Genomic DNA, 19,560 nt, shown 5'->3' on the forward strand with positions numbered 1-19,560 from the left:
CAGTGAGTGATGATCACCACCAGATATTGACCCAGTCATGCTGCACATGCCTGCTTATTCACTCTCCACAGCAGTGCGGTAAAGTGCCTACACTTCAGAGGAAAGGAACTGAGGCTCAGAGAGAGAAACAATTCTCCACAAGCCACACAGCTGGTAAAGAGCAGACTGAGATTGTGACATTGGTAGTACAACTCCAGGATGTGGTTGATCCAGGGTCATTTGACCCTGATGGCATCGAGGTGTCTGCTCCACCCGCCCCAAAGAGTAGTCTCGTCCTTGTGACCCAAGATGGAGCTCCAGCCACCACCTCAATGTTCCACGCAGCAGGAAGGAGGAGAGGGGAAGACTGGACAGGGAGAGCATCTCAGCTGTCTCTTCAAGAAGGTTCCCGGAATTACTAAGCAATCTTTGACTTCTCCATATGGGACACGGTACAGTTCTTTAACCAGTCTACCTTCAAGAAAAGCTTTCAAGTATAATTTGTGTTTCAGCCAGCCATGTGCATACCTAAAAACTAAGGATTCTAAGAGAGCAAAATGCATATCCCGATACACAATTAGCAGTCCCCGAACAGGCCGTCCTGTTGACTACCAAAACATCCCGTGTGTACCCTTCTTCCTAGACAAGGAACACACTCACAACATCCCAAGAGAGTCAAACCCAAAGTCCACCTGCTGCCTCCATTCAGCCCAGAGTCCAGAGTCTGGGTGATGTGCAGGCCTCCCCTTAACCTGCTGCGGGCTCTTATGGCCTGGAAATCTATACGCTTAAAGGCAACCACCATTCCTACTACATCCAAGAGTGGAGTCATAACTGGACCACGACCACTTAAAATCCCAATTGAGACTTCTGTTTTCCATGAATGGAAAGCCAGGCTACTCGGATTAAACTTTCAGGTTTCTAAAAACAACTCTCAAAGCTGGATACCTTCCCAGTTTCTTAAATGAATAACGACCTGAAAAGACAGTAAAGAATTAGGAAGACACTACTCAAATGAAAACAGAAACCCAGAGATAAAATGAACATTATGTTCATTTTATTACCCTGGAGGCATTTCTCCAGCCAAGAAAATGTGAATCCCTGTTTGGATGTCCTCGTGGTGGGGAGAGAAAAGGCAGAGCCCAGGGAGAGGCCAGGAGGGGAGCGCTCCTCACGTTGGTGGAGACCTCACAAAGCTCCACCCTCAACATGACAGCAAATGGAAGAGGAGGAGCCTGCAAGTGTCACTTCGCCTTGACTTTAATCTTCCTGGTGGCCTTGGGCACCATGAGCCTTGAACTTCATTTAACTTCATCCTCACCCAGCACGGCTCCTAGGATTCCTCTTACAGAAAGCTGCCTCCTTCAAATTCGATGGATATTATTTCAAATATGGCAGCCACTACCCCGGCAGTGGTAACCAGGCACACAAGAACACTGACCCTAGGAGTGAAAACCAGCAAAAACAGCAGACACTGCAACAGGGACAGACAACACAACACACTATAAAGCATCCGGCTTGTCATGTTCAAGTCAAGACAGTAACACAGTAACCACAGATACATAGCGAAGGGTTCTGAGGTGAGGAAAGATTGGGTATATTAGGAGAGGGAACCGAGGTCAGAGTGCTCAGAGCACAGGTTCTCCTCCCTGGCTCAGAGCCTCAAATGTGCCCCTTACGTCCGTCCTCCACCCTGGCCCCCTCCTGCTCAGATACCTCCCACAGCTCCCTACTGCCCACAGGATGAAGTCCCTCGTTGGTTTCTAGAAGAACCCTCGAGTGGCGTGTGGCCCTGTGGTCAGCGGGAGGGGCAGGCAGGGTGTCGGCCTCAGAGACACCGGCCCCGCCTCCACCCACCACGTCCCCTCCCCATCCTCCGCAGCCACCACCGCCCCCTGCTGGCTCCCGATAGGCTGGGGCAGAGGTGACAGCACAGATTTATTGCTGGGAATCTGCACAGTGAGGTGTGGGGTCGGGGTGGATCCCGGGTCGGGAGGCCGCGGGTCACTGGTGGCCCGCTCTCAGCGGCTCCACCCGCAGCCACAGTCCGCCCTCGGCGCGCAGGATCAGCTCCGGCTTCCTGCGCGGCTCCTCCCCGGCCGGCAGGATGCGGAAGCGCAGCAGCGTGAGCGCCAGGACCACCTTCATCTCCGTCATGGCGAACGTCTGCCCGATGCAGTTCCTGCGGCAGGAGTGGGGGCTCGAAGGCGCCCAGGACCCTCATCCCCGCACCATCGCGCCGGAACCTGTCCCGGGACCCCCATGCCCGCACCATCGCGCCGGAACCTGTCCAGAGACCCCCATCCCTGCCCGCAGGCAGAGAGAAGCCTGGGCCTCCGCCAGGGCTTGCACATCCCCTGAGCCTGGCCCAGCCTGCAGCCCGAGCTCAGACCAGCAGACAGGGGGCAGGGGCTCTGAGCACACCGAGGACCCCAGGCCCCAGACCATTACCCATAACCTCCGGGGCAGGGGGGAAGGAGAGCTGGAACTCTGCCCATCTTCACTTTTCCCCTTTTCCCGCCCTCACAGTCATGTTGGGATCTCAATCCCAGACCCCCGCCCCCATCACCACATCCCCACCTCAGATGCCTGCCGTCCTCACCTGGGCCCCGCTGAGAAGGGAATAAAGGCCAGAGGTGACCTCTCCTTGGTGTTTTCTGGGTCGAAGCGAAAGGGATCATAAACCTGGGGGCGAGGCCAAGACAGGGCTGCTGGGTGGGTTCTCCCAGGACCTCCAGCCTTGGAGAGTCAGACGTGTGTATGATGGGGGGAGGTGATGTCTCATTTGTCAGGTCAGAACCCTGCGCCCTCCCCTGGGTCCCCTTAGGGGAGCAGACAAGGATGAGAGTGGGGGGAGGCAGCACCTCAGGGTCTGGCCACACGGATGGGTTGTGGTGGGTCCCGAAAATGCTGATGAGGCAGATAACACCTGTGGGAGACGAGGGGCCGGTCAGGAAGAGGTCCCCCGCTGGCAGACGGGCCCCTTTTCCTGCCCAGGATGCTCTTCCCCTTGACGTTGAGGGCACCTTTGGGGATGACCCGGCCATCCGGGAGCACAATGTCCTGGGTGCAGCAGCGGGAGACCATTGTCACTGGGGGATGCAACCGCAGACTCTCCTTGATGCACATGGTCAGGAAGGGCAACTGGGTCAGGTCGTCCCTAAGGAAACCCCTGAACAATTATCCAGGGAGCCAAAACAGAGACCCCTCAGCCCTCCTCCTGCCCCGTTAGAGCCTCTCTCCACCTTCCTCTGACCCTCACTCCTATAACAGGATAAATTCCAGATGGATCACACATCTCCAAACTCACTAAGTTGTGTACATTAAATGTGAACAGCTTTTTGTATGTCAGTCACATCTCAATACTGTGGTTTGAAAGAAAAGCAATATTACACAAGTGCCAGACTGAGAACATCAGCTAGATATTTTTTAAAGCTTTTCTGAGCAAAACACAACACCCAAAAGCCAACCATAAAATGGTTTTCAAATTTGCATAAAATAAAATAATTTTTATGGCAAGAAAGTAAAATCAAAAGGCAAAGGAATTATTAAGAAATGAAAGAAACAGCTCCAATGTTTTGCTCTTATTTATCACCGTGCTAGAGATACGAGCTAATGCAATTAGACAAGGGAAAAAAGGAGTGTAGCTCAATTCGAAATGTGGGGATAAACATGTCACTTTTGGTAGAGAGTGATTTTACACTTAGAAAACATGAGAGTCCCCCAGAAAAAAAATTATAAGCATCGAAGATCTGGTAACGGGGCTGAATTCTTTTTCTTTCACTCCCTTCTTCTTGTGTGGTGATTTGAATTTTTAATAGCTGATACAGTTAACTGGTTCAAATTAGAAAACTATAAAACACTGTCCCTGTGGCCCAACACCACTCATTTCCCCTCTTTATAGTTTGATTAGATTGTTATTTTTGATGTATCCTTCCAGAGTTATGTTTTTGCATCTTAAAAAAAGTTATAAAATGGCATATTATATACTACAAATACTGCTCTGTATCTTTTTCATTTAATAGCATATCAATCTCTTCTTGTCTATCTCCTGGGACTTGTGACAAAAGTTGGGCCTTCCCCAAGGGAAAACAGGATTGAAACAAAAACACAACCCACCAAATGGGAAAAAAAATACTTGCAAACCAAATATCCAACAAAGGATTAATCTCCATAATATGTAAAGAACTCACACAACTCAACAACAAAAAATCAAACAACCTGATCAAAAAATGGGCAGGAGACATGAACAGACATTTCTCCAAAGAAGATATATGGATGGCCAATAGGCACATGAAAAGACGTTCATCATCGCTGATCATCAGGGAAATGCAAATCAAAACTACACTAAGATATCACCTTACACACGTTAGAATGGCTAAAATAACCAAAACAAAAATAACAAATGTTGGAGAGGTTGTGCGGAAAAAGGAACCCTCATACACTGCTGGTGGGAATGCAAACTGGTGCAGCCACTGTGGAAAACACTATGGAGACTTCCCAAAAAATTAAAAATAGAGATCCCATATGACCCCGCCATCCCACTACTAGGTATCTATCCAAAGAACTTGAAATCAGCAATTCAAAGAGACCCATGCAACCCTATGTTCATTGCAGCATTATTCATAATAGCCAAGACGTGGAAGCAACCGAAGTGCCCATTGACTGATGAGTGGATAAAGAAGATATGGTATATATATACAATGGAATACTATTCAGTCATAAAATAGGATAAAATTGTCCCATTCATGACAACATGGATGGACCTTGAGGTATTATGTTAAATGAAATAAGCCAGATAGAGAAAGACAATCTCTGTATGACTCCACTCACATGCGGAAGTTAAACATGTGGACAAGGAGAACAGATTAGTGGTTACCAGGGGAAAGGGGGACTGGGAGGGTGGGCACAAAGGGTGAAGGGGTGCACCTACAATATGGCTGGCAAATAATAATGTACAACTGAAATTTCACAATGTTGTAAACTATCATAATCTTGATAAAAAGTAAAATAGAATACAGTTTAAAAAATAGGGCCTTCCCTACCCTGGAACTATAAAACAATTTTTCCAGGGTTTTTAGACTAGAACTAGAGTTTTAAGACTCCTTTATTTTTTATTTTAAATCTTTGATTCATCTAGATGTTGTATTCTTATAATACATAAACACAGTTTGAATTAACTGTTTTCCAGGTAGCTTCCCAGTTGTTCCAAGATCTTTAATTAAACGATCTTCATTTTTCCTATTTACATGAGACTCCCTCTTTGGTATTTACTATATTCATTAGGCACAAAATTTATAGGCACAAATTATTGGTTTTTCTATGTATAAGCAACAACCAATTAGAAAAGACAACAAGAGAGAAGATTATAATAATATTTATATAGAATACCTGGATTAAAATTGGCAAAAATCTGAAATCTGCATGTTCCTACTGAATTTATAAACTTCTCTCAATCCAAATAGAAGATATGATTCACCATAGCAACAAATATATCTAAGGATTAATTTAACAAAATGTGCATAAAATGTCTATGCAAAAATTTTAGACTCTATTAACAAACTAAAGATTTTTTGAATATCCAGAAACGGATATCCATTCCACACTCTGGGATAGTGTGTGTTAATATTGTGCAATAATCCATTTTCCACAGGCCAATCATACATTCAAGTCAACCAGTAGAATATATGCAATTCAAATGAAAATGTACCTGACATTTTAAAGAACTTGATAAACCTACTCCAAAATTGTTTCTGGGAAAATAAAAGGCGATGAAGAGCTAAGTCAATTTAAAATTGAAAGATTAAAAAGAAGAGGAACTCTACTGTATGTTAAGATTTATCACAAATATGCAGGAGTTAAAAAAACAGTGTAGCACCTCTGCAAGGAGAGGAAAATAGACCCATGGAACAGAATAGAAAGCTGAGAGACAGACACATGAATACGTGAAAACTTAACATCTAGTTAAGGAAACCCACAGAACCCTAGGGTATGGATGGAGGGAATGTCTGCAAAAGAAAATTCTGACAGATCTGACTTCATAAAAATTAGCCCAAAGTAGCCCAAAGAGATGTAAGGTACAACACAGTGAGTTTAATTAACAATACTGTATTATATATTTGAAAGCTGCTAAAAGAGTAGATCTTGAAAGTTCTCATCACAAGAAAGAAAAGTTTGTAACTGTGTGTGGTGATGGACGTTAACCAAACTTACTGTGTCAAGGATAACCCTAGTCTTCTCTGTAATGTCTCATTTAGTGCAATAAGAACTTGTTCTCACCGTGGTTTATGTCATTCAAAACCACTTTTCCAAAACTCATTCTTCAAGAAAAAGTAAAGAGTTCAAAGTTATACTTTTAATGTGCACACCTGAACTCCCACCTGGACAGAGACAGAAAGAGAGGAGTCATATAAATGTGGGTCTAAGGATAGATGTCTTCTAAAAGGAGGCACAGGAATTCATTGACAAGAGTTACCCACAGGGTGCAGATTAAGAAGGAAGTCCATTTTTATTGCAAATTCTTTTGCACTCTTCTTTTTTACTAAGTGCATAATTTTGGTTAAGTCTTGGATTAAAAACAATAAAAGTGTTTCTCCACCTCACAGGACCGCTGTGCTGAGCAAGACTTGGAGTGAACACTTCCTCCAAAACGCCTGTCCAGTCCAACATCTCCTCACCATCCCCCAGCCCCTGGCCTGGCTCAGGCCTCGAATCTCCTCCCTGGGCCCGATCCTACAGCTTGTCCTCTCCAGCAGGCCCCCCAGCCCTAGAAATCTCTCTCTGCTACCCAGATCTCACCTGTCCTCCTGCTGCTCAAACACTTTCCTTGGTTCTCCATTGCCTTTGAGTTAAAGATGGAGCCCTTAACATTTCACTAAAGTCTTCCACAACCGGCCTCTCCTGCCATCTCCCAGCCTCATCATCTCACCATGAGTCACTCTCTCTCTCTCTCATTCTCCCTCCCTTCCTCTCTCCTTCCCTTCCTTTGTCTCTCCATCCCCCACTCTCTTTCTCCCTCTCTTGCTCCCTCCTTCCCTCTCCTTTCTCTCTCTCTCCTTCCCCCTCCTCCATTCCCTCCCTCTCTCCCGCTCTTTGTCTCTCCCTCTCTGCTACCTTCCCTCCCCCTCTCCCTCTTCCTGTGCCCTTCCCCTCCCCATCACTTTTGCCCACACTATCTTCTTGACAGAACCGCACACAACTACACCCAAATGTCTACTGATCAGCATTCAAGGTCTCAGCTGAGAACTCTCTCCACCCTCAGTCTTGCCTATCTGCTCTGAACACAGGTCCTGCCCATGTGGACTGGGAGTGTCCTGACCTGGGACGATCCCCCTCCAGGCTGGGAGCTCCTGGAAGGCACAGGCCAGGTCTGGGTGCTTCCCGGGTCTCCAGGACACAGGATAGGGCTGGGAAGAGTTGGGGACGGCACAGAGTTGGGGATGGGCAGGCAGTATGGCAGTGTTCACTGAATGGGGACTGGGTGGATGAAGGAGCAGGTGTTCATGGACAAGAGTTGAGTGACTTCAATCCTCAGGTGTCCCCTGTGAACACTGGACTGAACAATATGATAGGAGTTAGGAGCCCAGCAAACATCCAGGCGGTGAAGATGTTTGAAAGAATGTGATTTCAGAGAGAAAAGTAAGGGAGCAGAAGGGAGGTTCACTCTCTGAACAGGTTCTAAGGGGCATGATCTGCCCTCACACATTGCACTAATTCTCTTGCCGTCCAGATCTTCTACCCAGAAGGCTGTAACCTGTCCTTAGAGACCCGGGCTGGGTACCTGACCCCACCTCTGGGCTCTGCTCCTATTCCCACTAAGCAAAAATCACAGAATGGACGAAAAGACCTTCCCACTCCCAGCTGGGGCGCAGAGCCAGCAGAGGGTGTCAGGAATAGACCATGTGCACCTGCACTCACCACTCAATCTCTTTAGGCTCGCGGTCCCTCAGGAGCTCTCGCACCTCCTGCCGGCACCGCTCCTGGTGCTCCGGGTGCCTCGCGAGGTTGTACAGGACCCAGGCGAGGCCGCTGGCTGTGGTGTCATGTCCTGAGAGGCAGCCAGACAAGTTTGCGTTTCTGGGAGGCTTCAGCACCAGAAGGTGGACAGCGTCCTTACATTGAGGCCCTCAGGGAGGATGGGGGACTATGGGCTGGTCCAGGGGCCACCAGCCAAGTCCCTGGGATAGAGAAACCCCTGCCCCTTCTGTAATCTCACCCGCAAACATAAAGGTGTCAGCTTCAGCTCGGATGTCCTCATCTGACAGTTCCTTCCCATCTTCATCCTGGAGAGAAAGCAAGACCCCCCACATCACCGGCTCCTAGGGGCCCTGAGACAATCTCTGAAGCTCCATCATCCACCCAGGAACCCAAGCCAACCCTGCACTCCTGGACCTTCCTTGGTCCCTATCCCCAGAGGCCCCACCCCACAGGCCTCCTCCTTGGCATCCTTGCCTCCTCTCTTGTCCCTGGTGGGAGGAATCAATGATCCGTGAACATTTCCATGGTTCTACGTGATGAAGGCTTTCTGAGAAAAATATATTGGCAACCCAAGCTGCAGGATGATTGACTGGCAACTTGCCTTGGAAGTTAGACATTGAGCATCGCTCCAGAGCCATTTGCTCACGTTGTTGGATGGTAGATCCAGAGATTCCTTATCTCCCCTGGAGATAACCCTACAGAACCTACAGACTTTGCCTTCTCACTGAAGATCTGCTTATATTCCAGAAGATTCTCCTTCTCCTCCTCTCCTTGTCTCTCTCACCATAAGGAAGAAGGGACAGATGAGTCAGCTGTCCTAAGTTCCAAGGTTCATACTGTGGGTGCACCTCTCTCGTGATGCAAGCATGGCTGCATGCACAGGTAAAAACATCACGCCACCCTCACAGGAACTTGGAAATTGGGAACCAGAGCCACACTTCTGCTCTGGCTACTGTTACTGCTGTGAGCAATAAGTGGGCTGCTCTGAGCCAGGGTTCTGACATAGATATAATATATATATATTAGACTTCATAAGTTAGTCATATGTATATCTGTATATGACTAACTTATTAAGTAGAGTAAAGTCTCAGGCCCTGCCCAGCATCAGTTTCACACTTAACAGCTCCCCAGAGCCTGCATTCCACACAGTCATCTCTAAAACATACCCCTGACCCATCCCTCCCGTCCTCAAGCACCTTCCATGGCTCCCCACTTCCCTCTGGGTCAGGTCCAAGTTCTTCTATCTCGCATTTGAAATCAAGGTGCATTCTACTTCTTGAATTCAGGTCCCAGAGAAGCCCACCTTAGCCAGCAGGAGCACATCGATGAAGTCCAAAGTCTTGACCTTAGCCTTGGCCTTGAGGAGGTCATCAAGACCCTGATCAGGGAGGGTGCGGCGCCGCTCCTGGATGACAGAATCTGTGAAGTCATGCACCAGGCGGCAGGCCCTACGGAAGCGCCGTCCGTCACTGGTGAGGTGGTACAGGAAGTCCATGTGCAGGATGATTTGCTGGTGCCGCTTTGTCACAAGGGCACTGAGCTCCAAGATGGCAGCAATATATTCACTAGGCTTCCTGCAGGATGTGGGCATGAAGGGAGGCAACAACTTAGCTCACCTGAAGCCCAGGAAGCACCTCCCACCAGAAGCCAGGTCCGACAGCCCATGGGGAAACTGAGTCTCCAGGAACAGATGGCCCCACAGATGGATGGTGGGGAGGATCCAGGAGACATGACTCTCCAGTCTTTCTTCTCTCCCTGCTTCCTAGTCTCTGTGAGCTGCCTCCATGTGCCAGGTGCCCAGGGCACAGCTGAGACATCACGCTTCTCTCCTCTCTCTCCTACCAATATCTGCCCCTTCTCCTTCCAAAACCGTCCACACAGCTCAGACCTTGTCCTCTCCCAACTGACAATGGACCTAGCCTCCTCCTGAGTCTCCATGCATCCAGTGTCAACACCACCTGTGTCTACACAAGTCTTCTCTAGAGTCAGACGTCCAAGCTCAGCTTGACCCTCATCTGCTCAAACACCTTCCATGGTTCCCTGGACACCTCAAGCAAGTTGATAGCGCTTTGCCTAGCTTTTCAATGTCATTAAGATCTACCCCCACCTATACCTCCAACCCCATTTCCCAGGTGTCTCCTTACTGTTGCACACACTCTGCTCATCCTAGCCTCCTGTCCTGTATTAAACATTTCTAACTACCTGAAAATATTGCTCTTTCCCTTTTCCATTCCCCCATTCAGTGTCCAGCTTGGACCCTTGTCACCCAGGAAGGCCCTTCTGATTGCCATGGTCAGTCTTCCCCCATCTATTCCCTTGCATCTATAGAGCGTGTTCCCTGGCCCTGGGCAAGGACTCACTCCTGGCAGTTACTGTCGAAACTGAAGACACATTTCTGCAGACTGTCGAGGGTCATGAGGCTGATGTGCTCAAACATGTCCAGATGGGCACTGCCCTCCGAGGCCAGGCGCTTCCACTTGGCCTGGACAGAGAAGCGGCAGAGCCAGGGCTGGGACTGGCCTCCCCTCAGCCCCGCCCCAACCCAACACCAGGATGGGCTCCCCAGACCCGGCCTCTTGAACCCAAGCACCTGTCCTGTGGAGGACCAGGCATGAGTGGGAGTGGACGCTGTTACTGTGAGGACATGAAGACCCCACGGCTGGGAGTCAGGAGACCTGCATTCCAGTCCTGGCTCTGCCTGTTACACTCTGTGCACCCTTGGCCAGCTCATTGCCTTCCTCTGGGCTCCACTTGTCAAATCCTCAGTGACAGGTCAGATGACCTGCTTTTGTGTCAGACAAACCAGGTTGGAATCCCAGCTCCGCTTGTTAGCTCACTTGCCGTCTGTGTGAACTCAAGCAACTCCCTAACCTCTCTCAGCTTCAGTTTCACCATCTGCAATGGGGAAAAAGAATCTCCACCTCACAGGGACATGAAAATTAAATTAGACAGCACACGTCATGGAATTGCCATGTAACTTCTAGCATATAGAATGTGCTCAATAAATGCTAGCTTTCATCATCCTATTGTTATAAATTGGCTAGGATACTGTCCCCTATGTTGGTAGCGGTAGTCTTCCATGGGCCCTGAGCACCCTGCACATTCTTGCTGGGTATGCCAAAAACATGTTTTTCACCTGGGCCATTTCTCAGAGTTGTGTTTGCAGCAAACAACATTGAGGGAAGAGGAAATGTCTCCCCCCGGGCACATATCAGGCTTGCTTCCTATTGCTATGAAACTCACACAGTCCCTAAACCTAGTGCTCCTCCTGTGCATTGCAACATACTGCATGAGCAGGCATCCGTGGAAGCCCACCTGTGTTGTCCTCATGGGATTTGGGGACATGGAGAAAGAATGCAAACCAACAATAGGCACGTGCCGTTTGCTGAGCCATGAGTAATAAACTGTCCTTTGTCTCTGGTTCAGGAGTCTCATGTCTTCTGGCAGGATCCACAAAACAGTAATGAGCTTACTTGTTAGCTCGCAAGTGTGGAAAAGTCCCAGGCGCTTCACAAAACCCCCACGTCCAAGGCTTCACCTCCCTACATCCACCCTTTGCAATGTGCCTGTGAACTTCCATGAGGAGAAGGCACCCATTTCACCACCCTTTCATTCTGGGCTGGCCTTTGGACTTGCTTTGGCCAATGTGGTAAAAATGATGAGTGATCATCCTAAACCTTCAGCTCAAGAGGCATTGCAGCTTCCTCTCAGCCTCTCGGAACCCGGCCTCTGCCGTGTGAACAGCCTGAAATGCCTTCTGGAGGGAGGGAACCACACGAGAGGATTGTCCCAGCTGAGAGCATCCTAGACCAGCCTGCAGCCAACCAGGCCCCAAACACATGAGAGGACTGAGCCCAGAACAGCAAAGTACCTGACCCACAAGTGACCACAGATACATGAGTGACCCCATCCACGTCCAGAAGAAGCAGCTCACTGACTCGTAGACTTGTTAGCAATAATGAAACCTTATATATTGAAAAGTGGCTTGTTACTCCATATTCAGGACTCAACATGCAATATTCATCACTATCGTCAACAGTGTCTCAGGATTCCAAGGCTTCTGAGAGGGAAACATAGAAACTAGCACATGAGCACCTACTATGTGCCAGGGACAGGAGTCCATTACGTCATCTTGATCACCCTGCAAAGTGAGGCTCATTATCCCCAGTTTACAGCTGAGGAAACCGAGGCTCAGAAGGGAGAAGCAATGGCCCCAAAGCTACCCAGAAGAGCCAGAATTCCAGACAAGATGTCTCTGAGCCCCCATTGCCCCCGAGGCTCCAGGTAGGAGCTTGGGTTCAAGAGACTCACATGCATGATGTTCACACTGTCATTGAAAATCCTCACGTAGGACTTCAGGATGTTGAAGTGGAAGGCGGGTGTCAGCATGCGGCGGTGCCTGCTCCACTTGTCCCCACCACTCAGCAGGAGCCCATCCCCTGGTAGGGGCAGCCACAGAGAGTGAGCAAGGGAGGGCCTTCCCCTGGCCCCCAAGGTTGTCCCCAATCCCCTCACACGCAGTTACTCACCCAGCCAGGGCTTCAGGAATCTGTAGAAGACCATGTCCTTAGGCGCGATGGCAGCTGACATGAGAGATAAGCCATCAGGGGCCATGGAGCGGGGGAGGGGAGGGCCTTTTGAGGCAAGGTGGGGCCCCAGCCAGACGTGTGCACTCCCCCTCCATGCCCAGCCTAGACGGAGTGGGGCAAGAGCAGAGGAAGCTGGGAGGAGGGGCGAGGTGAAGGGGGAGCACACCAGGCTGCACTGTAGAGTAGAGCAAGGGCAGATGCCACAGACGCACCCCTACGTGCTTAGATGCATCCCAACATGGCACAACGTGCCCCAGCATGGCTCAGCATGGCTCCTACAGGTTCCAAGATGTTCTAAACACCCGAGCACAGCCCAGCACTCTACAAAACACCTTCACAGGGACCTGGGACACTGTGTCTGCCCAACTCTCACATCTCCTGGGACAGCTGACATGGCCTCACCATGCACTAACATGTCCTGACATGAAACAACATGCATGACACACCCTGACATCACACAACGTGCTCTGACATGGACCCGAAGACATGACCTCAGCATGTCCTACAGACAGGACTTAAACGCAGTCCCATTAATGTCACAGACGTGGACCAGTTGTGATCCAGAAATATGCTAAGACCTGCCTCAGACAAGACTCATATAAGGTCTCAGGCATTTCTCTCAGGGACCCGGGTCGCAGAGATCAGACAAACCCCAAACGTAACCCAGACACGACCAGCAGGAGAACCAGACACACTCAGGCGGCATCAGACAAGACCCAGACAGACTCCAACATGCCTCGATGTCCCTGACCACAGCTGAGCCCTAGACATGACTGAGACCATCGCCACTTGATCCAAGGAGTAAACATATAGCAGCTGTAACCAAATATAACATATACCACGTGTAACCAAGTGTAACATATACCAGCTGTAACTAGGACCCAGGTGGAAATGCAAATGTGACCAGACGGGCCATACAGCAGACATCACACAGACACAGCCTCGGCATGAGCAGACACAACCAGCGGTCAGGCAAGTGGGGATCTAGGTAAGACAGAGGCAGTGTGATCTCCACCACGGCCCCTCCTGTCTGCACCAGGTCGCCTGCCCAGCTGAAGGCAGCACAGAGACCTCAGCAGCAGGCAAGCTGTGGCCAGTGGGGTGTCTACCTGGAGCAAAGAGCACCGGCTTGATGCAGGTGGGGTGGAAGATGCGGATGACCGCATGCCAGGGCCCCACCCACCAGCAGCACACGTCCCCATAGGTCCTCGCCAGGTCCTGTGTGTACAGGAGACCTTCCTCCGAGCTCCGAATCTGGAGAGGAACAAAGAGGAACTGAACCACCCTTCCAGGTGGCCAGAGGGAAGGACCTGCAGAGCAGAGACCCAGACCTGAGCCCCGCGAATCCCACCCAGCAGCTCATCCTCCTCCTGGGATCCCTCCCCACACCTTCCATACACGACAATTGAGGTGCCTCAGTTACAGGGACAGAAAGGGTCCTTCCCCATTTGAATCCCGAATCCATGTTCACCTGACTTGTCTCCTATCCCCGTTTTCTGGATAAGGAGACTGAGGCTCTGAACGATATGAAGTCACTTGCCCACAGCCTTCCAGGTCGTAAGTGGTGTGCCTGAGACCTGAGCCCAGGTCTGTCTGAATCCAGGGCCTGAGTTCTTAACCATCAAACTGCCTTGAACCCCAGAACAATAGCTCTGAGAACCCTATGCCTGCCGATCCGGGCAATCGGAGTCACAGTGACTGCATGAGGAACTGGTCCTGTGACCTAAGCAGGCAAACTAAAGCGAGTCCTGCAGCTCTTCCTGGAACTGTTGGGAACGAGCTCGTGTTTCCATGGGAGCTGAGCTTCTGGGACTCATCTTGACCAGCGTGAGAGTGAAGCCATCACAGAGGGACACGGAACTAACAGACGAAGACCGACTCCTGATGACACTGTCTGAGACCTGGATCCAGCCGTGCCTGAAGACAAGATCCCTGACCTGAACAGTCAGTCGATTCCCTTTCTTTGCTTAGACCATACAGGGTAGAGATTCCACCACTCACAGCTGAAAGAGACTGGCAGCCAGAGAGAGCCAGGGACCTGCCTAGAGTCGCCCAGCATTTTGGTGTTGGAGCCAAGGTCCCTGTCAGCTGCTGCCTGTTCCCCTGTTCAGCCTGGCCTGTCTGGAAGTGAGAAAGGCAGGGGGCAGCAGAAGGGAACCTGGCTGGGGTGGGGTCTCCTTGGGGCGATTCCTGGGGCCTGGAGCAGGAGGGCCATGAGCTTGAAGAGGACAAGCCACAGGAGGGAGTGGAAGGAATCAACCCATCAAAGGTGGACATCATGAAAATAGCAGCCCAGATCCTGCACCAGCCTCAAGCCCTCAAGCTCTGGCCTGGGGGTGGGCGGGGCCGAGGCCAGGCCTGGCAGTGGGCCTCAGATGCTATCTTGCCCACTGCACCCCTCTGCCCTCTGCTTTAGAAAATTTCTGCTCATTGTTTCAGACCCATTACAGAAGCCCTGCTCCAGGAAGCCTTCCAGCCTGGCCCCACAGAGACCTTGCTTCTCCTCTGGGCTGCCTCACTCCTCACCCTCCAGCCCATTCCTCACCACTCGAGGTCGGGGATCTCTCTGTCTAGACCTGTCTTCTACGATTGAGGATCCCCCAGAACAAGAACTTGGATTCAGGACTCTTGGGGCCCCAGGGGTGCCCAGGACAGCAGGGCAGGGGGCAAACAGCAGTGGAGGGAGGACGGTGAGATGCAGGTTGGTGAAAACAGGAAGGAAAGAGGAAGATGACTGAGTGGAGAGGGCAGAGGGCCAGGGTCCTGAAGGGGCTGCACAGAAGCTTGGAGAGAGAAGCTAGAAGCCCTCGGATGCACCACGGCGCCACCACCACAAGCTCTGCATGGGTACCTGAGGCACTGAGGACAGTCGGGACCATGTCAGGGTGGCAAAGAGAGACAACAGGCATGATGGGGCCCAGCCAGGTCACAAACCCCTGGGGGTAGTTGGCCACCAGCTGAGTTACGACTCTCATGCCTTGCTCAGTGGGGGTGACCTGCAAGCAAGGAGGGGCCGTCACTCCCCAGAAGCAGCCACGGCCTCTCCCCCCTGCCGCCTCTGCGTGCACTGTGTCCAGATTCTGCACGGATGGGGAATCCTGCTTCCTCCTGCTCCTTTCCTCTCAGGGAGGAGGGTCCCTGAGGCCTCTCCAAGTCCCAAGGGTGCAACCAGGGCACAGGGAGAAGACACGCTCTGCACACAGAGGCCGACCTTGGCTCCAGAAGACGGATTTCCCTCATCCTGGGAGGGGTTGCAGCCGCCGGGGCAGCCACAGGGGAGGTGCTCAAGGGGGAGGTTGGTGGGCAGGAGGGTCAACTCAGGAACTGTCCCTGGGCCTGGTGTCTCTCACCTCCTTTAATAGTCCTGGCGTCTCCAGACAGATCTCTAGTTGCCCCGAGTAGTGATGGGTTTGCAGACAAAGGATGTAGCAGGCCTGGCAGACCCCAGAGAACACATGTCAACCCTGCGCATCAGTCAGAGGGCAGCTCCCACCTCTTCTGATGGCCAGTCTGTGCACACAGCTTCGCGCCTGTCCCGCTCTGTCTCAGAGTGTGGTGTCTGTCTCTCCATCTCTCACTGTGCATTCTGTATGTCTCTCTATCTCTCACTGTGCATCCTCTGTCTCCCTCTATCTCTCACAGTGCCTCCTGTCTGTCTCTCTAGCTCTCACAGTGCATCCTTTGTCTCTCTAGCTCTCACAGTGTGTCCTGTCTGTCTTTCTCTCTCTCACAGTGCGTCCTTTCTGTCTCTAGCTCTCACTGTGCATCATGTCTCTTTCTATTCTCACGGTGTCTCCTGTCTGTCCTTCTATCTCTCACAGTGCATCCTGTCTGTCTCTCTCGCTCACAATGCATCCTGTCTCTCTGTCTCTCATAGTGCATCATGTCTCTTTCTATCTCTCACAGTGGATTCTCTCTGCCCCTCTGTCTCTCACCGTGCGTCCTGTCTGTCTCTGTGTCTCTCACAGTGGGTCCTGTCTGTCTCTGTTTCTTACCTTGCCTCCTGACTGTCTCTTTTGAATGGTGGACACACACATAAATAGTGCATTTTCCAAGTGAAAAACTGAGACCATATCCTCAAAATGGGAACTAGTGGAGGTTGGCTCCTGGTAAAGTGTCCTCTCCAGTCCTACAGAATTCCCAAGCCTGACAAATAGCCCCAGATGCTCCAGGCAGTTGAACTTTTCACCTCTGACCCCTCCCTGCTCCCATGGATGCTGAGGACAAACACTCAAAGCACTTCAGCGAATTGACCCAGAGAGGAATAGTCACTCAGCCAAGGTAACACAGGAGGGGGCTGGAGGTGGGAAGACTGTCCATGACCAGCCCCCATAGCTGAGCCCTCAGAGCAGAAGGCAGACCAGCAGGAATCACAGCATTCCCGCTGCCCCCAGAGCCCAGAGAACATCCCAAGACACAGAACCCCAGGAATGCCTCACGATGAGTTTGGAACATCCCCTTCTGAACTTTGTCACGAGAACAGTGAAATCACAGGAAGTGCTCGCCTGAGCTGCAGCTCTCGCCCCCGGGAAGGGAAGGAAGGTTCCACTCATCCCTAGCTGGTCCAGAGGACGGGAGGAGTAGGCAGCAGCTCTGTGGCCGTGGAGGAGACGGGTAAAGGCACCTTCTCTCCACCCAGGTCCTCAACACTCCCTGTGAGTGCACCGCTGTCCACCCGCCCCTGGGCTGGACCTGCCATGACTGCTGCAGAGCTGCCATTAAGGTGGGGGATGGGTGGAGCGAGTTACCTGGAACAGATAACGTTTAATTAAGCATGAGCAGGACCAAGTGAAAGCTGAAGGCCTGGGTGTCAGGGCAGGCAGTGGAACAGGCCTCTGAAAGGGAAGAAAGTGGCCTAGTTCCTCCAGGTTGGACAACGGGGACCATTGAGACATCTTGGGGAGGAGAGGAGGATGAGAGGAAGGGATCCCAGGAAGGGGTGGGGAGCTCGCTGGTGCCCAGTGGGTGGAGGTGGGGAGGCCATAGTTAATTCCCTGTGGCAACTCCAGCCCAGCATGAGCAGACTCAAGGAAACGGGCCAGGCAGAGTCGACCCTGGACCAGTGCCCCCAAGGCCATCTCAAGCTCAGCGGTGAGACCAGGAATGGCAGGGGGTCACACTCTGTGCAGCCCGCCCTGGGAGCCCCTCAGAGCTGCACTGATGGATCCAGAGCAGGCTTAGGGTCAGGGACAAGGACGTGGGAGACTCTCAGAGCCTGCACTGAGTGGCCATCCAGAGCAGGTTTGGGGTGGGGACAAGGACGTGGGAGCGCCCTCAGAGCTGCACTGATGGCATCCAGAGCAGGCTTGGGGTGGGGGACAAGGATGTGGGAGACCTCAGAGCTGCGCTCGATGGATTCCCGAGCAGGCTCGGGGTGAGGGACAAGGACGTGGCAAAGGCGTCAGATGGCAGAGCAGAGGAACGAGTGAGTGAGCAAGGAGGGGCCTCCTGGGCCCCCCCTCACTTCTGCTCTCCTAGACCACGCCCCGTCCTGAGCCCCATCCCCAACCCCTCAGGAAGTCATCCCCCCACCTCCCCAGACCCCTCTGCTGCCACACTCACCAGGCCCAGGTGACCCCAAAACCAGTTCCGTTTGGGGGGCTGCGCGGAAGCATCGCAGGCGATTAACAATGTCATAGAAGGTGGAGGACCAGGCCAGGACGCGGGCCAGGAGCCAGGAGGCCCCGACAGCAACAGGAGCAGCCACGGGGAGGCGCCACAGGCCCGAGTCCCAGCCAGGACAGGCTCAGCTGCGGCATCCTGCAGGGCACACAGGGTGGAGGGCGAGCTCCTGGGGCCCAGCAAAAGCCAGCCCTTGGTGAGCTCGAGGCACAGAGACAGACAGCTCACAAAGAGAGCAAGGATCAAGGGTGTGAGGAGCAGGACAGGGAGGGGCAGGAATGGCGAGGGCTGGGGCCAGGGCAGGGAGGGCTCAGAGAAGGGCGCAGAGAGGGGAGAGAGTCCTCGGAAATACAGAGAGAGAGGAAGAAACAGACAGGCAGGCAGACAGACACAGACACAGAGACAGACAGAGGAGAAGAGAAAAAGAGGAAAGAACAAAGGAGGAAAGACACAAATGAATGAGTGGCAACCCAGAGCAGAGGGCCAGATTTCCAGGAAGCCACCATCTCAGGCCTACTCGCTCCCTGAGGACCCCTGCCCTGGGCAGCGCCCTCCCCACCCCAGGCCGGCACCCTCCTGCCCTGGACCCCAGCCCGCACCTCCTGTCTGCAGCTGCACACAGCCTACCCTCTCCCTGCTCCTGGGAAGTCACGGCCCCCTGGGCCCTAACCTGGGGAGGCTGGCAGGGCCAGGCTGGGCCAGCCAATCCCCACACACCTGCTTACTTCCTCCCCACCTGACCACAGGCCCAGATGGAGGTGGGGGAGGGGAGCCAGTGTTGTCAAGAGAGGCCTATGAACAAGCTCACGGTCACACAGCATGGATGCTGGCTCCTCAGTACTCAGCACCTTCCTCTGTGGGGTGGAGGGGGAAATTTGGGGGCAGCAAGATGGCTCTGGACCCCAAGTTTACGCTGCCCCTGCCCTTCCCAGTCCAAGGTGTGGGAGGTGAAAGGTTACAATTGAGAGTTCAGGTGCCAGGTCAGCAAGGCCAGGCCAAGCCTTGTCCCCACACATCTCCTGGGCTCTTGTCCACATGAGGGGCCAGGAGGGAGTCATGCACTGTTTCTTGGTGCAGAATCAGGAAGCTCAGACACAGGGAGCCTCTGGCCCCAGGACGGCACAGCCTGGCAGGAATTCAAGACCTACCCCCAGGTAGCCCAGGGCCTGGGTTGAGACATGAGTGCTGGGAATGGGAACGAAGCCCCCAGCCTCGTGGGGCTCACCCACACCAGCTCTGGGGTAAGGAGTCCGTCAGGCGAGGGCATGTGGAGGAGTGGGGGGTGAGGCTGCAGGGGGTCATGAGAGCACAGGATACAGACAGCGGAGGGCAGAGCTGAGAGAGCCTGGGTGGAGTCCTGCCCGTCCTCACTCTGACCGTGGGCTGTGCCGGC

General features: G+C 52.3%; 1 protein-coding gene across 1 annotated transcript; it reads right to left on the bottom strand.

Moving 5' to 3' along the window:
- Positions 1-1,014: 1,014 nt before the first annotated feature.
- Positions 1,015-18,319, bottom strand: LOC103544511 (cytochrome P450 4F3-like). Its single transcript, XM_070586391.1, is given in 15 exon segments — positions 1,015-2,161; positions 2,582-2,664; positions 2,844-2,908; positions 3,006-3,139; positions 7,897-8,026; positions 8,195-8,261; positions 9,260-9,530; positions 10,317-10,438; positions 12,268-12,395; positions 12,486-12,539; positions 13,655-13,799; positions 18,108-18,152; positions 18,154-18,236; positions 18,239-18,262; positions 18,265-18,319. Coding segments are annotated over 15 exon segments (1,569 nt in total). The 5' UTR covers positions 18,305-18,319; the 3' UTR covers positions 1,015-1,983.
- Between the last annotated feature and the right edge of the window lie 1,241 nt (positions 18,320-19,560).

This window comes from Equus przewalskii, chromosome 20, assembly GCF_037783145.1.
Source record: "Equus przewalskii isolate Varuska chromosome 20, EquPr2, whole genome shotgun sequence".
In the NCBI taxonomy this organism is placed as follows: Eukaryota; Metazoa; Chordata; class Mammalia; order Perissodactyla; family Equidae; genus Equus; species Equus przewalskii.